The sequence below is a fragment of the Hippocampus guttulatus genome, chromosome 10, assembly GCF_054856545.1.
Source record: "Hippocampus guttulatus isolate MCC_2025c chromosome 10, RoL_Hgut_1.0, whole genome shotgun sequence".
In the NCBI taxonomy this organism is placed as follows: Eukaryota; Metazoa; Chordata; class Actinopteri; order Syngnathiformes; family Syngnathidae; genus Hippocampus; species Hippocampus guttulatus.
The window spans coordinates 20,129,507-20,154,482 of record NC_141270.1 but is presented as its reverse complement, the minus strand read 5'-3'; the positions used below and the strand labels follow the sequence as shown (position 1 = coordinate 20,154,482).

General features: G+C 43.7%; 1 protein-coding gene across 1 annotated transcript in view; it reads left to right on the top strand.

The window, feature by feature from the left end:
• prkg2l (protein kinase cGMP-dependent 2, like) overlaps window positions 1–23,792 on the top strand; it is a 62,027-nt gene extending 38,235 nt beyond the window's left edge. Inside the window, exons 7-20 of the mRNA XM_086122425.1 lie at window positions 4,940–5,003; window positions 5,108–5,185; window positions 9,055–9,149; window positions 11,957–12,025; window positions 12,602–12,700; window positions 12,873–13,020; window positions 16,906–17,042; window positions 17,537–17,626; window positions 18,664–18,805; window positions 18,883–19,046; window positions 20,837–20,959; window positions 22,332–22,394; window positions 22,571–22,637; window positions 22,829–23,792. Of these exons, the coding sequence (XP_085978551.1) occupies window positions 4,940–5,003; window positions 5,108–5,185; window positions 9,055–9,149; window positions 11,957–12,025; window positions 12,602–12,700; window positions 12,873–13,020; window positions 16,906–17,042; window positions 17,537–17,626; window positions 18,664–18,805; window positions 18,883–19,046; window positions 20,837–20,959; window positions 22,332–22,394; window positions 22,571–22,637; window positions 22,829–22,924 (1,435 nt within the window). The 3' untranslated portion in view covers window positions 22,925–23,792. The remainder of the gene's footprint in view (window positions 1–4,939; window positions 5,004–5,107; window positions 5,186–9,054; window positions 9,150–11,956; window positions 12,026–12,601; window positions 12,701–12,872; window positions 13,021–16,905; window positions 17,043–17,536; window positions 17,627–18,663; window positions 18,806–18,882; window positions 19,047–20,836; window positions 20,960–22,331; window positions 22,395–22,570; window positions 22,638–22,828) is intronic.
• The last annotated feature ends 1,184 nt before the right edge of the window (window positions 23,793–24,976 follow it).

The window sequence follows — 24,976 nt, the reverse complement described above, 5'->3', positions numbered from 1 at the left end:
GCCTTGCCACCGAGGAGCTTTTTAACCACATCGGTGACTTCAACCACAGAGATAGGAGAGCCCATCTCAGAGTCCCCAGGCTCTGCTTCCTCCAAGGAAGGCGTGTTGGTGGAGTTGAGGAGGTCTTCGAAGTACTCTGCCCACCGATTCACAACGTCCCGAGTCGAAGTCAGCAGCGCCCCATCCCCACTGTACACAGTGTTAGTGGTGCACTGCTTCCCCCTCCTGAGACGTCGGATGGTGGACCAGAATTTCCTCGAAGCCGTCCGGAAGTCGGCTTCCATGGCCTCACCGAACTCTTCCCACGCTCTGGTTTTTGCCTCGGCGACCACCGAAGCTGCGTTCCGCTTGGCCAGTCGATACCCGTCAGCTGCCTGTGGGGTCCCACAGGCCATAAAGGCCCGATAGGACTCCTTCTTCAGCTTGACGGCATCCCTTACTGCTGGCGTCCACCAGCGAGTACGGGGGTTGCCGCCACGACAGGCACCAACCACCTTACGGCCACAACTCAGATTGGCCGCCTCAACAATAGAGGCACGGAACATGGTCCACTTGGGCTCAATGTCCCCCGCCTCCCCCGGAACATGGGAAAAGCTCTGTCGGAGGTGGGAGTTGAAACTCCTTCTGACAGGGGATTCCGCCAGACGCTCCCAACAAACCCTCACAATACGTTTGGGTCTGCCAGGACGGACCGGCATCTTCCTCCACCATCGGAGCCTACTCACCACCAGGTGGTGATCAGTTGACAGCTCCGCCCCTCTCTTCACCCGAGTGTCCAGAACATGCGGCCGTAAATCCGATGATACAACTACAAAGTCGATCATCGAACTGCGGCCTAGGGTGTCCTGGTGCCAAGTGCACATATGGACACCCTTATGTTTGAACAAGGTGTTCGTTATGGACAATCCGTGGCGAGCACAGAAGTCCAATAACAAAACACCACTTGAGTTCTGATCGGGGGGGCCGTTCCTCCCAATCACGCCCCTCCAGGTCTCACTGTCATTGCCCACGTGAGCATTGAGGTCCCCCAGCAGAACAAGGGAGTCCCCAGCAGGAGTACTCTCCAGCACACCCTCCAAGGACTCCAAAAAGGGTGGGTATGCTGAGCTGCTGTTTGGTGCATATGCACAAACAACAGTCAGGACCCGTCCACCCACCCGAAGGCGGAGGGAGGCAACCCTCTCGTCTACCGGTGTGAACCCCAATGTACAGGCACTGAGCCGGGGGGCAATGAGTATGCCCACACCTGCTCTACGCCTCTCACCTTGAGCAACTCCAGAGTGGAAGAGAGTCCAACCCCTCTCGAGAGAACTGGTACCAGAACCCAGGCTGTGTGTAGAGGCAAGTCCGACTATATCCAGTCGTAAATTCTCTGCCTCACACACCAGCTCGGGCTCCTTCCCTGCCAGAGAGGTGACATTCCATGTCCCAAGAGCTAGCTTCTGCAGCCGAGGATCGGACCGCCAGGGTCCCCGCCTTTGGCTGCCGCCCAGCTCACATTGCACCCGACCCCTTTGGCCCCTCTCATGGGTGGTGAGCCCATGGGAAGGGGGACCCACGTTGCCTCTTCGGGCTGTGCCCGGCCGGGCCCCATGGGTGTAGGCCCGGCCACCAGGCGCTTGCCAACGAGCCCCACCTCCAGGCCTGGCTCCAGAGGGGGGCCCCGGTGACCCGCGTCCGGGCAAGGGAAACCTTGGTCCATATATTTTTGTCATCATAAGGGGTCTTTGAGCCGTGCTTTGTCTGGCCCCTCACCTAGAACCTGTTTGCCATGGGTGACCCTGCCAGGGGCATAAAGCCCCAGACAACTTAGCTCCTAGGATCATTGGGACACACAAACCCCTCCACCACGGTAAGGTGACGACTCACGGAGGGGCAGATGAAACACCTGTGCAAGATTTGTTGATTGGGTGACATGAGAGGGACAAGGCTCATGGGACCAACCAATAACCAACCAGACAGGTTAGGCACAAAGAGGAGAACCATAAGTAAATCACACGATATGAAACAAATCGCCGTCTGGTGTGTGTGTGTGTGGGGGGGGGGGGGGGGTACATACAAAGTAAAACATTTATGATCATTTATGACACACCCATCTTACACTTATTGTAAATGACATGGAAGGGTTTGAAACATGTGCTACATTGCCACTCCTGTATCACAGCCACCAGAATCCCATGTTGCATTGCTGCATTGTTAGTGAATTAAAATGCTTCTCTGTCCTTGTGGTGACCAAAACCAAGTTGCCATGACAATCAAGCAATGTTTTTCTTCCATGTCCTTGACCACGTCATCTTCTTCTTGTCTTTTGGCGGTTGGCAAACAACTTCTGGTGCATGACTGCCACCTTCTGATTCTGATATACACAACCTCCTGTTCAACCATGCTCCACCCCTGCCACGCCCCAAAAATAGATACAGTAAATATTCCCACCTACAGACTTCTGTCAAACGGAAATTCCCTCATCCAGAATAAAAACCTGTGCATTAAAATTTCGACTACGATATTACATTAACGATCGATTCATAACAACGGAGGTTTCGTACCCGGAACCTGGAAGCCATATGGAAGCCTGCAGTGGCGCAAACTCAACTAAGTCCCGCTCAATCGTGGGAATAACTGTGTCCGTGCCGCTATTTACGCTCATTGGATCCAAAACGGTAAATGTAAGTGACTCTCTTAGCATGAGTTTAAGTGGAATCGCGAAAGAAGTTTTAGTTCATTCGTTTACATTTACGTCTTCTAGATCGTGGCATTCAAACAAAGAGGAACGGTAATGACTGTGGAAGAGAGAGTGGAATGCATCCGATTAGCTGCTCAGAGTAAACTACTAGTAGCTCGAGTAAACAGACGTTTCCTGGAATACTTTACCTGTTATCATGCTTAAAACCCTTCTGCTAACTGGACCGCTAATTAGAGAGAAGGCGAGTTCCATAGTGCTAACTATGGGCATCGAGGACTTCGAAGTTTCCCGTGGCTGGCTTCAAAAGTTTGTTGCATGACATCCATCAGCTGAGCAGTGTTGTCTTGTGCGGTGATCAAGGGGAGGTAAAGTTAGAGACAGTGAGCGAATGGAGAGAAAAGCTACTAATTACTAATTTAGTGACTAGTCTTGTTATACTGTACTGTACTTTGTTCATAGACCTGTACTGTATGCTGCAGTTTTTGTGTTATAAACAGTTTTTGGACCATATTTGCATTTTATGCTTGTGTTGTTACACATGTATTTTGTAAACATATTTGCATGTTCATAAAGGACATGTGCCATAGTCGTTTCCCACATAAGGAAATGTTAAAAGGAAAGATTGGACAACGCAAATATGATTCCTTACTAGAGAATACTTACCTGTATTTAAAACTTAACACGGAACAATTTCTCAATAAAATTGTCTCTCATATTCAAAACTACATTCTGATCTCTTAGCTCATTAATTATTGTTGTCTTGCACATTCTAATGCATGCTCTTGCTCAGGGGTGCCCAACCTTTTTTGATCTCCTTATCGATCAACCAACCTCCCGCAATCGACCCGTTATCCCAACGCGCGCATAGGCACACACTTACGCACGCATGCCCTGATGAGCAATAGCCATAACGGCCCCTAAGTTTAACACACAAAAAATAAAATCCATCCATCCATCCATTTTCCGAACCGCTTGATCCTCACTAGGGTCGCGGGGGGTGCTGGAGCCTATCCCAGCCGTCTTCGGGCAGTAGGCGGGGACACCCTGAATCAGTTGCCAGCCAATCGCAGGGCACACAGAGACGAACAACCATTCACGCCCACACTCACACCTAGGGACAATTTAGAGCGTCCAATCAGCCTGCCATGCATGTTTTTGGAATGTGGGAGGAAACCGGAGCACCCGGAGAAAACCCACGCAGGCCCCGGGGAGAACATGCAAACTCCACACAGGGAGGCCGGAGCGGGAATTGAACCCGGTACCTCTGCACTGTGAAGCCGACGTGCTAACCACTGGACTACCGGGCCGCCCCAAAAAATAAAATAAAACAGAAAAATAAAACAGACACAAGAGTTTGAGGGTTTGTGAGAAGGAAATCACTGCTTACCTTCGGGGGCATGGGACGCACTTTGGCAGCGTGTTAACTATCGGAGCTCACATGTACGGTTTTAAAATGTTCCTCCCGGCACTCCATATTCTCATTTGTTGCCAGTGCCCTTGGTGAATTGTACATGAAACAAACTCTGAATGAGAATAATAATAATAATAATAAAAGCTAGAGTGCAACAGCTCTGATTGCAAGCTGCAATTGCAGACTGCTGACCGCTAACAACTTCCGGTGATGCAGGGCACGCGCCACCGTAGGTTAAAGGTGACCCGCTTTTTTATTTTATTTTGTTTTTTAAAATACTTTTGTGACAGACTGAAAGGCTGCAAAGGATGCAGTGTGCACTAACACAAAAATATATTGTATTAAAAATACACACACAAACATAAATGTTTTGGGGTGGGGTTTTTTTGTTGGGTTTTTTTTTTTTTCCGCCACACCCCTCGCCATCGACTTGTGACCAGTCCGCGAGCTACCGGTCGCTCGCTATTGGCGTATTGGGCACCACTGCTGTAGCATCTTTTTGGTGCATCCCACCAGCTCCTGAAGATATAGAGTTAATGCGGTCTAGTCAAGCAAACCAGATGCCTCCTGTTTTGACCCACTCAAACAAACACGCGTCACGATGTCTGATGTTTCCATCAGATAACAGTGACAGAGAGCTTTTTTTTTTTTTAAGTTTGGCATCAGTTATCTCTCATCTGATAATCGTGTGTTGGTCAGTGACGGACTGAAGAAACCTCCATCAGACTAACAGAATGCCCACCTCTGCAAAGGTGTTTGTAGTAGAACTATTTCGTGAGATCAAAGTTGAATTTTGATGTTCTTCGAGTCTCATTTCTGTTTTGTTTGTTTGTTTGTTTTTCAAGTGTGTCTCTGCTTCAAGAACTGCCAGAAGAGAAGCTTGCCAAGATTGTCGACTGTCTTGAAGTTGTGAGTCTTTCCAATGATTGAACTGAATTAATTTTCATACCGAATTTTTTTCCTGTAAACCAAAGGTTATCCAGTTAGGACAAATGTATGTTTCTTTTTTGCAGGACTATTTTGAAAAGGGAGAGTACATTATTCGTGAAGGTGAAGATGGGAATACATTCTTTATCATAGCAAAGGGAGAAGTAAGATTCACACCTGCGTGCCTCGCACACATCCCCCACGAAGCAAAAAGCAATATTTTATGTTGTGACACTTGTGAGAGATTCCAGTCAAAAGCAAAAAGTGTTACAGATTCAGAATCAGAATCTAAATTTGGCATCCAGTCCCGGATATTTTTTCATCACCAAAAAACCTGTAAATTCAGTCGAAAAGACTATTTAACGAAAACCTTTATTAGTCTCGCAATGGAGAAATTCCCAATTCACAGCAGCAAAATTATGAAAGGAAGAAGTAGAACAACAAAATATAGGAGCTGCTGGAAAGGCAGCCACTCTCGCGGCGCCATTTTGAAGTCAAAAATAACACAACACAACACATAGGACACAGACAGTCGTGCAATCTTCACCACTTTTCTGCATACACTTTGTTGTCTGAAGCAGTTATAGATGAAAGAGGAGAGGATCAAAGTGTCCTTTCACCAGTGGGTCAGAGACGTCATGCTGAAAATGTGCACACGTCTGCTACAAGCTAGGTTTTGAAAGCAAACACGAAGTTGTAGCGTCCATTGACGAAAAGAGATTAGTTCACTTCTCCTGACCCACGTAATCCGCTTCAAACTCCAAGCCGCGACTCCCAGTTCCAAATCCGCATCGGCGCTCCGCGCTCACGCTCCTTTCTTCTCATCGTCGGCTCCTCAAGCCTTACATCCATCCAACCGCAGACCGTTCAACAGCACCGATCTCTCCGCTGAACAAAGCGGGGCTGTGAAAAATGCTGCCCATTACAGGCGCAAGACATAAGCGCCCCGGGACTGTCCAGCAACGACAGTCAAATGGCGCCGACATTCCTCCCTGTCAAAAACAGTGCTGGTATACCCATGCTGCCGAGAAGGCGCAACCACCAAGCACAGAGTCTCCTCCTTGATGAATGTCGTGGCCAAAAAATGCTGAAAAAAGTCCACATCAGGTCCACACGACGTAACAACAAACACAAAGTAACAAAACAAACACAAAAACAACAAAAAAAAAAACAAGGCTCATGAGAGCACTTGCCGACGGCTGCCTACTCGGGCGCCATCTTGACTTCAAATAACATCGTCAGTTATTTGCTGTTGTATAGCCGATTCTCAAAATGCAAATGATCTGTTTACTTTATTTTCAATGAATAGTTTGTTTTGTTATTGTTTGGTTGGTGTCTTATATGAAACTGGGACATTGCGCAATTTATTGGACAGACTTGTTTAAGATCACACAGCGTAATTTGGGTGGCATTTTAATTCGTATTTTTAAATCATCTTTTTGTTTTTGACAATATCTATAAATTTAGTTTCCTGCTCTTAATTAATTAGTTAATGTGAATGCATACTTGATGGTTTTAAATGCTCCTGAAATTAAGTGCTGCTTGACGAGCCTATACTGTACAGTGATCCCTCGCTACTTCGCGGTTCGTTTATCGCGGGTTCAGATTTTTTCAAACATTAAAAAAAAATTAAAAATTTTACATATACATGGAGTACAGTACTGTATATGTTGCTCTATGTGACTCGCTGTTGTTTTGCAGCTTTTCGCGGACCGTTTGCGGACTTTAAAAAAAATATATATATTTTTTTACCTGTTTATGTTAATTGGACGCTACTTTGCGGATTTTCGTTTATCGCGGGTGGTTTTGGTCCCCATTAACCGCGATAAACGAGGGATTACTGTATTGTGTTCATGTATGTGACGTCACTGAAGGCCGAAGGTTGGAATGCACGGCCCGCCACTGATATATATACTGTATATATACTATTTTAAAAATGAATTCACCAAAATGTCAGTGTAATAAGCCTCTGAATGTATTCTTTTAAATAATTTTGTGATAATACTCACCATTAATGTGAATGGTTTTCCGTTTCTCACGATTGCTAAAGATCCAGCAAAACCACCATTATAGTCAGCTTGCCGGGTCCTTACGCTTTCCTTCTGCTGTCTCCTGCAGGGTATTTTGATGCCAACATAGAATGGTGCGTGTCAAAGTGCCGCTTTCCATTCGACCGTTTCATCGATGGTATTTTGTCATTGCAAATTAGACACAACGCAGAATCGGTTACCTCCACAAAGGCGAATCCTTCGGTCCATTCGTCCTGAAGTGTACCATACTCTTCATCTTTCTTTCTTTTCGCCATCTTATTCGTCGAAGGATTAGCTTTGAACTAATGACCAAGCGGGCTGATTCAAAAGGGAGCATTTACCTGTTTACCAGCAACGGCCAATGTAGGCCAGTGTCATCCAATTAAAATTGCTCCTGCCCCCAACTGTGCAGCCCTGAACAGGACATGAGCAGTGAAAAATAGATGAATGGATTAAACAAGCAAGAATATTTTGTTTTATCTGCGAACCAGATGCAATCATCAAAAGAGCCTCACCTGAGCCATAGGATCCCGACCACTGATCTAAACGGTTGCAAACAAAGAGCAATTGAATGTGCCAATGGGAATGAGTATCCCCTGAAGTATGCAAGATGCTTTCAGCACTTTCAGCGAGATGCATTTTCTACATTTCTCTGGATTTAATTGACTCATTTTGTCAATAGATTTGATCCTCACACATCTATTGTTGAATATGCAATAGATATGACCCCAACGACACACAGCCAAACTCCTTATGTAATCCCCCCCCCCCAAACCCCTTTTTAGAACACACGCTACAGAAAGTGGGTTTAAAAATCCCACACATTCATGGAAGATTGAAAGCAAATCTGCCCCAGCTTTCATCCCAGGGTGGAGGAAACTTCTCTCGTTCAGTGAACAGAACTGTATACATTTCCAATGAACATAAGCCAGTAATGAGTTCACCATGTCCCCGTGAGAAATTCGCCGACACCTCATTAGCCTAGAACCTTGCCAGCACACTTAATACGCGGTATTTGTGAAATCACAAAAACCTGTAAATTCATCTTGTTTTGCAGCAAGCCGCTTGGGGGTGGGATATGCGGCCCTGACGAAAACCTTTCGAAAGACGGCCTTTTTCCGCATATTTACATTGCAAAAATGACAACTATCGCTCAACGTCATGATGTCATCGGTGCCAATCATCGATATGACAGGCCTCAGGTGGTCAAAACAAGGTGCATGAAAGTTTTGCTTCTCAAAGGTTTATCCATGAAAATCACACAAAGAAAAGAGGAGTCCGCCTTGGAATACGATATGATGGGCTGTGGCCATGAATTTCCATATGCTCAACTATAAAGGTGACCACTGTCATACCCACCGGCTTTCTTCCTGGGGCGATCTACTTGACCACGTGCCCAGCGGGCATTTTCAAAGCCGGCGCCCCAAACTTTTCATTTTTCCTTTTCCCGTTGCATTCAACACAGATGAAAACGGTGTTGTAGTTGGCTTTCTTATCTGTTTTCGTGCGTCCTTTGGGATCGTTCAGCAACTTGCATGGACACTCAGCCACTGCGAAGCGACAGGCTCCTGAAAACTGAAGAGACAAAGCTGCCTCTGCGCTGCCGTAGCTCCGGACACGCCGTGTACCAAACCAGAACAAGTCATTCAGAGCAAGGAGAACCAAGAAAATTAACCGTTTGATATAAAGTCCAAAGTGAATTGTGTGGGCGCGTGTAACTTCTAATTTGGTTAAAACAAACTAAACTATTCAATTGAAGGTCCTTCATATTTAAAAGATTGATAAGATAAGAAAAGAAAGAAAGAGATTCAAATGGGGTTTCTTAAATAATGCAAAATCAGACAAAGTGCCCTGAGAGCCATTTGAGAATAGAGCAGGCATTACAATCAAGATGTTTGTAATTAAATTCATTCTCTGATCAATCCCAATTTACACCACAAATGTTAGTTTTTCCACAAGCTGACCAACACTGATTTGGAACTTGTCATGTTGGCTATCTGTAGGTGATTGTGACACAAACCACCGAAGGTTTTGCTGAGCCTCAGCAAATCAAGACTCTGGGAATTGGGGACTACTTTGGTGAGAAAGCTCTCATCAGGTTTGTGAACACATTGAGTACTTGTTTGCGTCCATCATTCTTTTGCATGCCATCCGCAGGTAGCGTTTCATCCATCCATCCATGTTCTGATCTGCTGATCCTCACATGGGTCGAGGGGCGTCCTGGAGCCTATCCCAGTTGTCTTCGGGCAGTAGGCGGGGGACATCCTGAACTGGTTGCCAGCCAATCGCAGGGCACACAGAGAAGAACAACCATAAGGCACTCACACTCACACCTAGGGACAATTTAGAGTGTTCTATTAACCTGCCACGCATATTTTTGGAATGTCAAAGGAAGCCAGATTACCCGGAGAAAACCCACGCAAGCACGGGCAGAGCATGCAAATTCCACACAGGAAGGCCGGAGCCAGAATGGAACCTTGCACCTCTGCAGTGTCTGGCCAACGCGCGAACTAGTCGACCACCGGCCGCTATGTTTCATTGGTTATTATTTAAAAAAAAAAAAAACGTTTTTTCCAAAATGGCTGGACTGAGGCGGTTCTGTTTTTGAATGAAAATTTCTGCTGCTTTAGAAAAAAACATCTCTGTCAGGGCACTGGTGATGCGGGTGTAGAAAGGTACATGAAAGGCGGTTGGAATAAATTAGGGAAATTCTGTTCTTGCTCGAGGCGGCATAAGATGGTCAACTGGTTAGCATGTCGGCCTCACAGTGTGGAGATGTAGCGTTTGATTCCGGCTCGCGTTTGATATATACAGTATATATATATATATATATAACTACAGTAATCCCTCGTTTAATGGGGACCAAAACCACCGCGATAAACTAAAATCCATGAAGTAGCGACCAATTAATATATATATATATATATATATATATATATATATATATATATATATAAATGCCCCACGTGGGCCTTTGCGCTTGAGCAGAGCGCACTCACTCACACACACACACACACACACACACACACACACACACACACACACACACACGCGCGCGCACAGGTCAGCGATCCGCTCGCGTGCAGCAGACATGTTTATGATTAGTCAATTAAGTTGTTTAGACAATTAAGGATGGAGAGACCTGCTTTTGTTCTAATAAGTCTCTCTCTCTCTCTCTCTGTCTCTCTCTTTCTCTCAGCAACACACATACACTCACCTGCACGCCCATGCGTGCACGCACACACGCGTGCATCACGTGGACCTTCCGAGCTTGAGCAGAGTGCGCACACACTAGCAGACATAGTAAACAACACTTAGACACTGATTTTTGCAGACTTAAAAAAAATATATATTATTTATTTATTTATTTTTATGAATGTTTGAAAAAATCCACGATGCACCGAAGCCGAGATAAACGAACCGTGAAATAGCGAGGGATCACTGTATTTTAAAAGTGAATTCAACAAAATGTCAGTATAATAAGCCTCTGAATGTATTTTTAAATAATTTTGTGATAATACTCAACATTAATGTGAATGGTTTTCCATTCCTCACGATTGCTAAAAATCCAGTAAAAGTAGCATAATTATAGTCAGCTTGCCGGGTCCATATGCGGAGTTGCTGCTGGCTAGCTTGCCCCCTGTTCAGTTGCTTGCACGCTTCCTTTCTGCTGTCTCCCGCAGGGTATTTTGATGCCAACATAGCATGGCACGTGTCAAAGTGCTGCTTTACGTTCGACCGTTTCATCGATGGTATTTTGTCATTGCAAATCAGACACACCGCAGAACCTGTTCCCTCCACAAAGGCAAATCCTTCGGCCCAGTCGTCCCGAAGTCTACCATACTGGTCATCTTTTTTTCTTTTTGCCATCTTATTTGTTGAGGATTAGCTTTGAGCTAATGACGAGCGGCTGATTCAAAAGGGGGCGTTTACCTGTTTCTGCAGCAACGGCCAACGCAGGCCAATATTATCCAATCAAAATTGCTCCTGGAGCCAACTGCAGCCCTTAACAGGAAATGAGCAGTAAAAAATCTATGGGTGGATTAAACAAGCGAGAATATTTTGTTTTATCTGCGAGCCAGATGCAATCATCAAAAGAGCCACATATGGCTCACAAGTCCTGCTCTAGATTGTCCCTAGGTGTTAGTGTGAGTGTGGATGGTTGTTTGTCTGTGTGTGCCCTGCGATTTGCTGGCAACTGGTTCAGGGTTTACCTCACCTACTGCCTGACGACAGCTGGGGTTAGGCTCCAGCACGCCCCGGACCCTTGTGAGGATAAGCGTCACAATCATCAGAAAGTGAATGGATGGATGAATGTTTTTGCCATTGGCACTACTGCAATGGATCTTCGCGTCTGTAGGTGTTCGGTTCGGCCAAGTTTGCCAAATTACACCATTCACTGTCACCTATTTGAAGATGGATTTTCTGAGAGAACACCCAAACTGGGGCATACTTCCTCCTTTTTTCTGGTTCCATCGTTAAAACTTATTTTTAATATTTGCAAATATAGCCAGTGGAGTGAAAATGACACAAACTGTGTGGGGGAACTCCCATCGTGTTTTGCTGCGCCTTTTATGGGTGCAATGACACCTGTGTCTAACCGCCAAACCAGCGATCCACTTCCTGAATCAGTCACGTCATGCGGTGCCTCTGGAAGGTTCGAACATCACCGATCCATGCTCTGCTTTACCTCTGCACTCATTATTCCAAACACACTTTAAAGTCTGTGTTTATTTTGCCCATCACTACTAAGAATACTGCATCCATGTGAAAATGGCAGAAACATTACAGAGGTCGGCCTATCCTCAAAGGTGGATATACGCTGTCTTCCTCCTGCAAAATGTCAGTTCGGTTATTCGGTAACTCGAAATAATCTCATCCTAATTTGTTGACATATCTTTCCAGTGAAGATCTCCGCTCGGCCAACATCATCTGCAATGAGAATGACACACAATGTCTGGTGGTGGACAGAGAGTGAGTCAATGTTTCAGTCTCCAAACTTTTTTACTTTTTTTTTTAAACACATCCTAAAATGTCGGCACTGCGACATGATGTTCACCACCTGAAGTACAAAAAAAATGCTGCATATAACTGCAATTCATACAGTCAATAAAATAAGATATGCCAAGATCAAGGGGCGTAAGTGCTTCCTGTCTCTGTTGAATTATTGAAGGGGGCTGAATATCAGGTGTTGAAAAGATGTACACAGTCAGAAAGATACAATATGGCATTCATTTTAATTCATCTATGTGTGGCCTTTAACAAGACAATGCAGTCAAGACAACACATTCCAATCAAGTTTGATTGCCCCACATGTGCGAATTTCATTGTACAGTAAAATCCCCCCCACCCCACCTCATCCCACTCCCAAATCTTGCCTTGCACACATCCAAAACCGTTCCCTTTAAGCATGAGAAATGCCAAAACTATAAAAGGCGTTAATTGATTGAATGGTTTGAAATGTTCCAGTCTGGTACTTGAAATGGATTGGTCTTGAAATACATGTTGTAGATATAGACACGTTTGTGAGAATTTTCGTTCCCTATCCAGCAACTTTAACCAGATGGTGGGAACCTATGAGGAACTTCAGGTTTACCTGAAGAAATATGTAGAAGAACTTTCCAGGAGTGATGAAAGAAGGAATGCCATGTGAGTACAATAACACATACAAACATGCATATTGTCAACCGAGCTGATTGTCAAATATATTCATATCCCTGCTGCTGGACTGTGTAGCACATTCTAATTCTACCGCAGGATTCTAATTCCTCAATACATTCTGGAAAATATTCTTATATAATTTGTGGTATTCCTGTCTCAGGCCGCATTCACCACAGATTGATTCTACAGAAGCCCAAGAGCTGAGAAGGTTGAAGGAGAGAATTGTCCATTTACCACATAATCAGCCTTTCCAACAGTTGGAGGTGATAGCAACACTGGGCATGGGAGGATTTGGACGAGTGGAGCTGGTAAACTATGTTTTCCTGAAATCTCACGTCGCACAGTATTTATTTGAGTTGTCGAACTCATCACCTCAATTATTTTAAAATAATAACCAATTCCCTATTACCTCCATTATTTTGTCATGTAACAATTAGGGGCTCTATTTTTGTGACTGGCATAAATGCTGGCATACCTCTTCACGGAGGTGAGTTAACGAGCACAGGCCAGCAGACCTGTAAGAGAGGGAGAGAGAGAGAGAGAGAGAGAGAGAGAGAGCAGTGCGCCGCAGTGGGAGTGGTCATAGCCGACTTCAATTATTCTGTTCCATTCATTCTGTGAAAATTCCCGTTCGCCAGTCGGGAACCAGAGTCTTGACATGACCGAAGCACATCTGCGTGGTCAAGTGGCCACTGTGAGACCTCTCACACACACACACACACACACGCACACACACACACACGGAATGTTGCCCCCCACCCTCCCTAGCTGTAATGCTCATTGGGATAATTTGACAAATATACGAGGGTCATTCAATAACTGAGGTGAATTTTTCAGTATAAGGATTTCTGATACAAATAAATGCTAACTATTTGGGGGGGGGGGGTTGTTTTATTTTTTCAACGCAGTCACCCAGCACTGTCACACACTTTTTCCATCTGTGCATAAGCTTCCATATTCCCTCAGTGTAAAAATCTGTGGACTGATGTCCCAGCCAGTCGCTCGCAACATTTTTGACTTAATTGGGGCCACCACAAAGGACAAAACCCCATTGCAACGGACAGTGAGGAAAAAAAAATCATTGGCACCACCCTACCCACTCTCGAAGACTTGCACACCGCTAGAACCAAGACAAGGTCACGGAAAATCCAACTGGAAAGTTGTGCTACAATTACTGCTACTGGTCACTTAAAAAAAATGGTGCAAAGATTATCCACACCGACTGCACAACCATCGTTGTATTATTTTGCACCACTGATCACGTTATTTCTGCACATAGTCGCACAACTGTCATTGAGTGGTACTACTGCATGATGGTACCATTACGGAAAGTCTTTCGATACTTATATGTCATGTCTTTGTTTATCATAGTTGCTTGTTATTGCAATACTAGTATAAGGTATACTCCCGGAGACAAATTCCTTGTGTGTTCTACATACTTGGACATTGTAGATGATTCAGTTTCTGATTCTATCTGTCATGAAGGAGTGTAAATAACTTAAGATGTTGGTAAAAATCTGCGCTGCCAGAAAGCAATATGGCCCATAGTATACAGTGATCCTTCGCTATTTTGCGGTTCGTTTATCGTGGCTTCAGTGCATCGCGGATTTTTTCAAACATATTCATTAAAAAAAATTCAAAATAAATAAAAAAATTCCATATACATGTAGTACAGTACTGTATATGTTGCTCTGTGACTCGCTGTTGTTTTGCTGACTTTCGCAGCTTTCGCGGACCGTTAGCTGACTTTTTGCGGACTTAAAAAAATACAATACAATACATACAATACATGCTGATTTATATAGCACTTTCACAACAGCGGCAGCTGTAACAAAGCGCTGAACAAAACAGTTTACATAAAGTAAAATAATAAACACAGCACATAACATAAAACACGGACAGTTGTGCAGTCCTAACCACTTTTCCGTCACACGCTTTGTTGTTTGAAGCAGTTTGAGATGAAAGAGGAGAGAATCAAAGTGTCCTTTAACCAGTGGATCAGAGACGTCATGCTCAAAATGTGCACATGTCGGCTACAAGCTAAGTTTCAAAGTCAACAAGTAGCTGTAGCATCCATTGACGAAAAAAGAGATTGGTTCACTTCTCCAGTCCCATGGAAATCCATTTCAATTCCAAGTGGCGACTCTCGGTTCCAAATACGCATCGACGCTACTCTCTCCTCATCCTCAACTTCAGCAGCCATCCATCCAGCCGCACCAACGCCGACTGTCCAACAGCGCCGACATCTCCACTGAACAAAACGGGGTTGTGAAAAATGCTGCCCATTACAGGCGCAAAAAACACAAGCGCCCCAATGGCGCCGACATTTCTCCCAATCAAAATCTGTGCTGGTACAGACGTGCTGCCGAGAAGGCGCAACCACCAAGCACAGATACTTGTTCTTTGACGAATGTCGTGGCCAAAAACCGCTGAAAACAGACCATATCAGGTCCACACGATGAAACAACAAACAACATGTGACAAAACAAAAAGACACAAAGAACAAAAAAAGAACAAAAAAGCAAGGCTTTTGAAGAGCACTTGCCGGAGGCTGCCTACTCGGGCGCCATCTTGGAAAAAAAAAACATTCACTTGAAAACACTCATCAGGAACGTTATCTCCTCTAAAACGTTTCTCGCCTTGGCAAAAAAAAAGAGAGATTGCCACAGGATTCAATCTACTACCCTGTACAGGTAGAGGTTCAAGGATCATCTTTCATTTATCCAGAGCAGTTTTTCTTTCGACTGTATGGGAGAATGCTAGAAAGTTCTGTCTCCTTCGCGAGCAAGTGTCATTGCTCCTAGCGCTGCGGTGCTTTCAAGGTCAATCGGGAAGTGTCATCACTCCTAGCGCTGCGGTGCGTTCAAGGTCAATCGGGAACATCACTCATACCTGTCAACTCATACGGTTTAGCCATAGTTCATACGGATTTTGTGGTGAATCTTACGTATATGGCCGTATCGCACATATCATACGGATTCTGAAAATTTCCGTCCCCCCGCCCCCCTAACAGGTAGTTCCGTTTGCTTTTGCCCAGAATGGTGCTAATCTAGTCGAATGCTTTCATTTCCAAAGTAAATATGAATGGATGCTGTAACTTCGAGCTGATGGGTCAGCATTTGGAGTTGGTGAAAAAAGTAACGCAGGAATACAACTCTGAACACAATAATACCACGAAGTAGAATGATGATTATACATTAACCAGACATTGTATTATGGAGATCTACAATAAGTATCATTGAAAATTTCGTGGGTTTTTTTCTGCCGTTATTTTGACATATAAAATGCTTTGGTATGTTATAAGGATTTTTTGCTCTTAATAAGGATTTTTTTGGTAGTTTATACAGGTTGGCGCTCCGAAAAGTTGACAGGTATGATCACTATCGCTAATAAACATCGCTAACAGTAACTAACAATAAAATAACGGTCTTAAATAGTCTGGGTTACATATGGAAGCTCTTAAATGATGTAGACCAGCGGGCCCCAAACTTTTTGGACCGAAGATCGACTTTTCGATCAACCAACCTACCGCGATCGACCCGTTACCGCGTACACGCATGCACATAAACACGCACATCGTGATGAGCAACAGCCTGACACGGAGGCATGCGAAACACTTTTGCAGCCTGTTAACTAGGGAAGTACTTTAAAACGGTACGTGTGAGCTATGATCACACGTACCGTTTTAAAGTACTTCCCTCGGCCCTCTAGATTCCTATTCTTTGCCCGCGCCCTCTGTGAATTGTACATGAAACAAACTCTGAATGAGGATAATGATAACGACAAAAGATATAGCGCAACAACTCTGATCACAAGCTGCTATTGCAGACTGCTGAGCGCTAACAACTTCCGGTGACGCAGGTCACGTGCCGCCGTAGTTTAAGATTTACCTGCTTTATTTTATTTTATTTTTTAAATACTTTTTGTGAAAATGAGACTGCTAGAATTATTAAGATGCAGTGTACATTAACACAAAAAAAATGACTAACATGCACAAAGACACGAATGGTTGTTTTTTTTTTTTCCTCCTCTACACCCCTCGCGATCGACTTGGGACCAGTCCGCGATCTACTGGTCGATCGCGATGGAAGTAATGGGAACCCCTGATGTAGACATTTCACAGTATGTTGCGAGTTAATAATTAGTGAACTAAGAGTTGATAGTTTTCTTTGACCCCAATGACTGTGTCTCAGGTGAAGCTGAAAGGCGAGGACACGACGTTTGCTCTGAAATGCATTAAGAAGATGCATGTTGTCGACACCAGACAGCAGGAACACGTTTATTCTGAGAAGAACATCCTTCAGCAAACCAACTCGGCATTCATCATCAGGTGACCTCCTTTCCTTTTTTTCTTTTTAACTAACCACAACTTTGAGAAAGGGGCATAATCTGTTCCTGTATGTATGCATAGCATTCAAATTCATTTGAGCACACTTACGTAAGTGCAATGGAGAAGGAGTGCGGCAGGCATGAAAATGAAAACATTGCTTGAAGCAGAGGCGAATATCTGAAGTGCTCTATAGGCTGGCTTTTCTTTGGAGTTGCTAAGGAGTGTGCTGCAGAATGCTGCACTCTAGGATCCCACCACTGCGCGGGAATTTATCTTGCCTATGACATTGTAGAACAAAAGCCTTGTGCAAGCAGTCTCTCAGGCAGATAAAATGTAAGGTCTACCTTTGAACCTTTCCCACACTTCTCTCACTTTGTTTTCATTTTATATTGTTGTTGCATCCATGTCAGGAATGTAATAACAAAAATGGGTATGAAATAACAGAAAGATTTTATTGTATCTAATTGAAATTGAAACCTCATGCTTAACTTTAGGTTATTTCGGACGTTTCGTGACAATAAACATATCTACATGCTGTTGGAGGTGTGTCTTGGTGGAGAGCTGTGGACGGTGCTGCGTGACATGTAAGTCTCTAAATCCTATTCATTTTTCAATCTGAGACACTTCTATGTCAAGAAAGTTTCACGCAGCGAGACAGGTGATACTCAAGTTACAACATCAAAACCAATTGTATGTGTGAAAAGGATCATGCTGCTTGGCTGGCCGAAGGAACAGGTGGCTCTTGAATGTTACCTAAGGCCAACATGATCGAACTTGGGTCTTGGACTGGACAGTGATTTTAAATTGGACTGTCAAATTGGTGCTGTTGTTTAATCAAATGTTACACACCTTCGGAGGGTGGAGGGTTCGATTCTGGTCCGGCCTTCCTATGTGGAGTTGCATGTTCTGCCCGCGCCTCCGTGGGTTTTCTCCGAGTACTCCGGTTTCCTCCCACATTCCAAAAACATGCATGGCAGGCTGATTGTACACTCTAAATTGTCCCGAAGTGGAATTGCGAGCGCGGATGGTTGTTTGTCTCTCTGTGCCCTGGCATTGTCTGTCAACCAGTCTAGGGTGAACCCCACCAACTGCTTGAAGACAGCTGGGATATGCCCCACGACCCTTGTGAGGATAAGCAGACCAAAAAATGGATGGATGGATAGTAATACTTGTCATATATACCATGAAATAAAACAAAATAATTTTCGGACTAATTTGGCCACACTGCAGAAAAAATGCAAGGATAGCTGTATATGAGCTTTTATGATATATTGATATTTGTTGATGATGAAACAATGCATTTCACAGTAAGTTAGTGTTACATTTAAAACACGGACTTTAGTTTTCCTGGATATCTTAGCAAATGGTGAGTGTCTGCCTGTACTCCCCCGCTCGCTGTGCTCTCCTTTTTGTACAATCCTGTCCCTATCCCTCTCAACCCACAGACATGGCTAACCAATCCATAATGTCACAGGAACAGTCATCAAGCAAGCGATTTATCAATAAGGGACTGTAGCTCTATACTCAAGTCAAAGAATCCGCAGTTAAGGCCCAAAGTGCAGGTTTAAGAAGCAGGTGGAAGAATTGTTTGTATTTAACATGATTTTTCTTTCCCTCCAAGGAATTATTTTGATGAACCCACAGCCAGATTTTGCATAGGTTGCGTCTTAGAGGCTTTTGATTATCTTCACACCATGGGTATCATATATCGAGACCTCAAGCCTGAAAACCTTCTACTTGATGCAAAAGGTTATGTTAAAATGGTATGTTAATATTTCAAATTGTAAATGATATTTAATTCCTTCAGTACTGACAAGCTTTCTGTTATCGGTTTCCACAGGCAGACTTCGGTTTTGCGAAAAAGATTGGTCTTGGAAAGAAGACTTGGACTTTCTGTGGGACCCCAGAGTATGTGGCACCAGAGGTCATAATGAACAAAGGCCATGACTTTGGAGCTGACTGCTGGTCTTTAGGAATCCTCATATATGAACTTCTAACTGGCAAGTAAGCCAGTACTGTATATATTGTCTTATGATCTGCCTTTTGGAACCTGAATTCTGTATGTAATGGGTGGCATGGCTCAGAGGGTAGAGGGGTTGTCTCTCAACTGGAATTGATCCCCAGCTCCCCCATAGCCCTGTCAAAGTTTCTTTGAGCAAAACAAACCCCAGCTGCTCTTGGTGTTGAGTGAGTGAGTGAATGACTTGTTACTTTTACAATGTGGTGCCTTTACTGTATGAATGTGATTTAACATTTTCCATGAGCACATCAAACTGTGTTTGGATGGAAAACAAGTCTCTATTTGCCGCAAGTGAAATTTTAATGTACCGTATTTTCACGACCATTCGGCGCACCGTGTTGTTGGGTGCAGTCTCAGTAAGGGGTGCTATTTCTGTATTTGACACATACACAAAACGCACTGTATTATTGGGCGCAGCCAGGCATGGTAAAACATACGCCAGCTTAAACATATGGCATGCATGCACGCACGCTAAAAACACGTTTTTAAAAAGGCAACGGAAGCAAAACTGGTCAGTTGTACTTTATTTAGCCATTTTACAATGTACTCACGTTTTTCTCTTCACCTCCTACACGCTCACCCTTCACTCATTGACGACAGGTACCTGCTAGGGGCATGCCTTTAGCGTCCTCTTACACGCCCACCCTTCACTCATTGGCGACTGGTACCTGCTAGGGGCGTGCCTTAGCGTCCTCTTACACGCCCACCCTTCACCTCATTGGCGACTGGTACCTGCTAGGGACGTGCCTTTAGCGTCCTCTTACACGCCCACCCTTCACTCATTGGCGGACTTCCGCATTGCCTGTCGTCACTCACTCCGCCTTTCTCTATATAATCAGTATGTCGGCCAGAGGTGCTCTAAGTCAGGCTTTGGAACTCGGCGCATACACTAGACGCTCCGCATTATAAGGCGTCCTGTCCATTTTGGAGAAAATTTAACACTTTTAATGGCGCCTTATAGTCGTGAAAATACGGTACTGTATTTCCCGCACTATAAGGCACACGAAAAGCATTCAATTTTCCCAAAAGCCGGCAGTGCGCCCAATAATCCGATGTGCCTTATACATGGTTTCTCTTTATATTCCCCATTAAATTATTTCCTTGTTAGTGTTCCGATCCCAGCTTGTGGTGATTATTAGCAGGAACCAATTGTAACGTAAAAGGTTTCTGCCCGACACTAATTGACATGTGCAATTGCCAACACACACTCAAATAGACAACTCCTTTGTGAGCTCTGCACAGCCATTATGATACGAAGATAAGACCAAAAGCATAGATAGATGCAGATATATCAAGGGTTTTTATTGCCTTTTGCGGTGTGGTTTGCTTAACGTTATTCAGCAGGCATCCCTCATCTGCTCTGCTGTCAGTGTGATGACCGCAATAGCCCAAGTGTACTAACATGGTATCCCGGTAACAGTAAGGTGTGTTGGATTGACTTAATAACTATAGGTTGACTTTAAACACCAAGAGGAGAATTGTCATGGCAATATGTCATCGAACGCATTTCCATGTTATATCCGCAACATCTCAACAATACAATCACCCTCCGCCCGTCTTTTTTCTCAGCGTAATAGCTGTGGATGGAATGTACTATATGTGTGCAGCTGTATTTTTTTTAACAGAATTATGCTCTTTCATGCTATTTGTGAAAAGATTCTAAAATACTGTCCATTCATTTAGGTGTCCCAAAAAAAATATTTTTGGTGATATTATTTTCCAAATAGAATCAGGCACTTTTTGCAATAAACACACAATATATTTTGTTTTCCAGTCCCCCATTTGCTGGATCAGACCCCATAAAGATCTACACAATGGTCCTCCATGGCATTGAGAAGGTTGACTTCCCAAAGAGAATAGGCAAGCGTCCAGAAGACCTCATCAGGAGACTCTGCAAGTATGGACCGGATAGGGTAATAACACTAACTGGCTATACTATAGTGACTCGCTATACAGCGGCAATCACCATCCTTTTTTTTTTTTTTTTTTTTTTAAGATAAAATAAGAATCCTTTCTTTGTCTCACAATGGAGAAATTCCCTAATTTACAGCAGCAAAATTATGAAAGAAAAAAACGAGAGCTACTTCTTGTGTACTTTAATGCAAAGGGGTAACTGTTGGATTCACAATTCTGGAATACAATGTGTACAATGACGTTTCCTTGAATTGCAGGTATATTGAAATGAATCCATAATTTATATTCATCTGACTGCTGACTTCGATTCATCTGAGTTTCAGAATAGTCTGAGTGAAACAGGGCCTTAGGAGCATATTTCCAAATGCATGATGAGGAAACGGGTATGAGGTTGGGGGGGGGGGGGGGGGGGGGGCGGTGCCGACGAACTCCGAGGCCAGATCAACGAACTCCGAGGCGCACTGTTCGGAACCTCATAACACTGTTGAACTGTGCCATTCAGTTATTCAGAGTGCACTCAAAACAGAGTGCCAGTGCACGCTCAAGGCAGCCCATCTGGGAAAACAATACGCAAGTGCGCCAAGGAGTCCAGATTAAGCAGGTCAAGTACGAGATGCTGATTGGTTTAGAACCGTGGTTCTTTACCTTGTTAGAGGTACCGAGCCCAACCGGTTCATATTCACATTCACTGAATCCTTCATTAGTAGAAAAAAAAAAAAGTTATGATTTTTTACAAATTCAAGACATTAAAAAACACATTTATTAAAAAGAAAACATGTAAACACAATTAGTATAATTATAAAGTATACGTTTTTTTAATTGTGCACAAAATGAACCAGCCTGTCATGGCCAAGCGGGCGAGTCATAACTAATTGACATGTTGCGTCGGATGTGTCTTAACCTCCATGGCAGAGGCTCCGTCGAACCCGTGAGACCGATTCACCGAACCCCTAGGGTTCCATCGAAACCAGGTTAAGAACCACTGGCTTAGAACAAAGGCTGTGATTGCAAATTAACGGAAGAGCATGCATACAAAAGTGCACAGGCGTCAGAGTGAATTTTTGAATCTGTCCCAAATATCCATGGTCTCGGTTTTTGAAACACAAATGTTTCCTTTAAAAAAATAAAAAATCAACATTTCTTTACTGGTCAAACTGTAAAGGGATGAAAAATAGCAAGAAAACTCACAAAATAGAGAGGTATAACTGCAGTAGATGAAGTTAGGGGTCACAAATTAAAATCCGCAATACAGTGAAGCCACAATAACCGAACCGCGATGTACCAAAGGATCACTGTGATGTCTTTTGCAATTATACCTAAAAATAAAATATGCGCATTCTGCTCCTTTCACTTAGGTTAAACCCAGTTGAAAGGGTGGGGAACAAAAAGAATGGGATCATTGACATCAAGAAACACAAGTAGGTCCACTTAAAACATTCCAACTGTCATTGGTCATCATTTACCATTCCTAGTTCTCTTCTTGGTCGCTTTTCCGGTCAGATTGCTGTATAATATACCCTCCCTTCACATCGTTGATGTATTCATTCCTTTAAAAAAGAAAACCTCATGTGCCTTGTATGACCTATTCCTACAGATGGTTCCAGGGCTTCAATTGGCAGGGACTGAAGCGTCACAAGCTCCCGTCTCCCCTGAAGAGAGAGGTGAGCACTTTTGCATGGACATACATACATATATCAATGTTATGCAAAGTTTCACAATCCCCCCAAAATGGGCCACTTGAATTAACCTTTGAACCGAAATTTTGAGTATTTTATATAATTAACAGGATGACTTGTGAATTTAGGTGTGAATGATCCCATCAGCATATTGATGGTCCACTTTTTTTCAACAGCTGAATGGCCCAATGGATCACAGTCGCTTTGACATCTTTCCTCCTGACACAGAAATGACACCCGATGAGACCTCTGGCTGGGATAAAGACTTCTAATTTCTCACACAAAATGTTCTCCAATGTCTCCTCATACACCAAATGATGTGGCATCATCAGTTCATAATCCTGCTCGGCCCAGCAGGAATCCGCGATTGCACGATCGTGGATTTGCCGCGGAATTGAAAGCAGTCCGAGGAAATAAGGATGCAGTGATAACTTTACAGTTTACCCCCAGCGAGTCCCAGGGACTCGCTGATCAGAAAAGTATGAGTCCCATTATGCATTTAAAGAGTCCCAAATTTCGAATTTTGAAATGGTCTACTTATTCAATTGCATATGATAATATCACAAACAACAACAATATACATTGATAATAGGTTTATTTCTTATAAACAAATGCTGCAAAATTTTAAATAATTCAGCATACAAGATTAACAATAATAATAATAATACATTTTATTTGAAAGCGCTTTTCATCACACTCAAAGACACTTTACAAGAGTTTAAGACAGAGGATAAAAATGTTCACTTAAAACAAGCATACATAATTTACAAAAGCACATTTAGATGAACAAAAAGCAAAATGGGTAAAAGAGATTAAAAGGTATTGAAAGCATTGCGGAACAGATGAGTTTTAAGAGATGATTTGAAGGATTGGAGGTCAGTACAGTTGCGGATGTGTTGTGGTAGAGCGTTCCAGAGGGTGGGGGCGGCGACAGAGAAGGCTCGGTCCTCCCAGGTTTTGAGCTTGGTCACAATGAACATCAGCAGCTGTGTACTCCAGGTTTATTCAAAAAAATAAATGGATCAAAATATGTTGTACTCATGTGGCATCATGAATACAATTTAGCACAAAATCTGAGTATTTTTTCCAGTCTCACACCGCAAAGATTAATTTACTGGGAATCATTAATACAGGTAAGTATTGATGTGGCTTGACATCCTCTTCTCAAGACGATGCATGGGTAATCTATCAATTTGACGAAAGAATCTACCACACATCATCGTTAGTTCGACTGACAGTTAATATTAGCATTTCTACACCTTGTAACGAATGTTTTATTCATAAAGTTACCATGCTACAACCAGTAAATTATAGAATAACCAAGACTGTTTCATAATGATTGGCCTATAGATCTAATGACCAACTTGCCTCGTAATCGTGCCTCGCGTCGTATCTCGCTCTCATGTACTGCGCATATGTCACAGGTGAGTTTCGTGATACGCCCTTCGGACGATTCATACAAAAAAATCAGACTGGCATTGCCATTTCTTAAATGTCGTAATTAGTAGACCTTTATGTGTTTTTTTTTCGCCGCCACCTCAAACTGTCATCCGCGTGATTCCACAGTTTGCGGACTAAAATAGCAACCCGCATGCGCACATACCGTTATCTGTTCTGCCCCGCCAACACTGAAAACAAAACAAAACGAAAATAAATTAGAAGAAACACACTCACACACTACACCACAAACACACATACAGGCACAGTGAAATCGCGTTGATCATGCAGGAGAGATTCGATCACGTACAGTCAACTCGTGTGCGGTGACTTTTATGGTTAAACGATTTTTTGGTACCGTCAATATGACGCTAAGGAAACAACACGATCATTACCGTGAAATCCTCAGGCCTGCGGTAGTTTTTTTCATTATGACCGAGAAATTTCCTTGCGTCTCAAAAACGCACATTATTTGGAACTGTGCGTCCCGCGGGAAAATTATGCGTCTAGGACGCGGGACGCAGAGGTAACGAGATGGCTGAGGATGAGGTGCAGAGTATGACATTTAAATGCAGCTTTCATTGCGGCCTCAAGATGACGCGGTCAGACAGGCTACATTCACACTGCAGGGTGTGATGCCCAATTCTTTTTTTGGGGAGGAGTGGGGTGGTAAATCCGCCATTTTGGTGGTTGCCACTCTAAATTTTAGAGTGTTCAATCAGCCTGCCATGTTTTTGGAATGTGGGAGGAAACTGGAGTACCTGGAGAAAACCCACGCAGGAGAACAGGCAAACGCCACACAGGGAGGCCGGAGCTGGAATTGAATCCAGTACCTCTGCACTGTGAAATTTCCTACTTCAAAGGTGATTTATTAGCAGTGTCAGGTA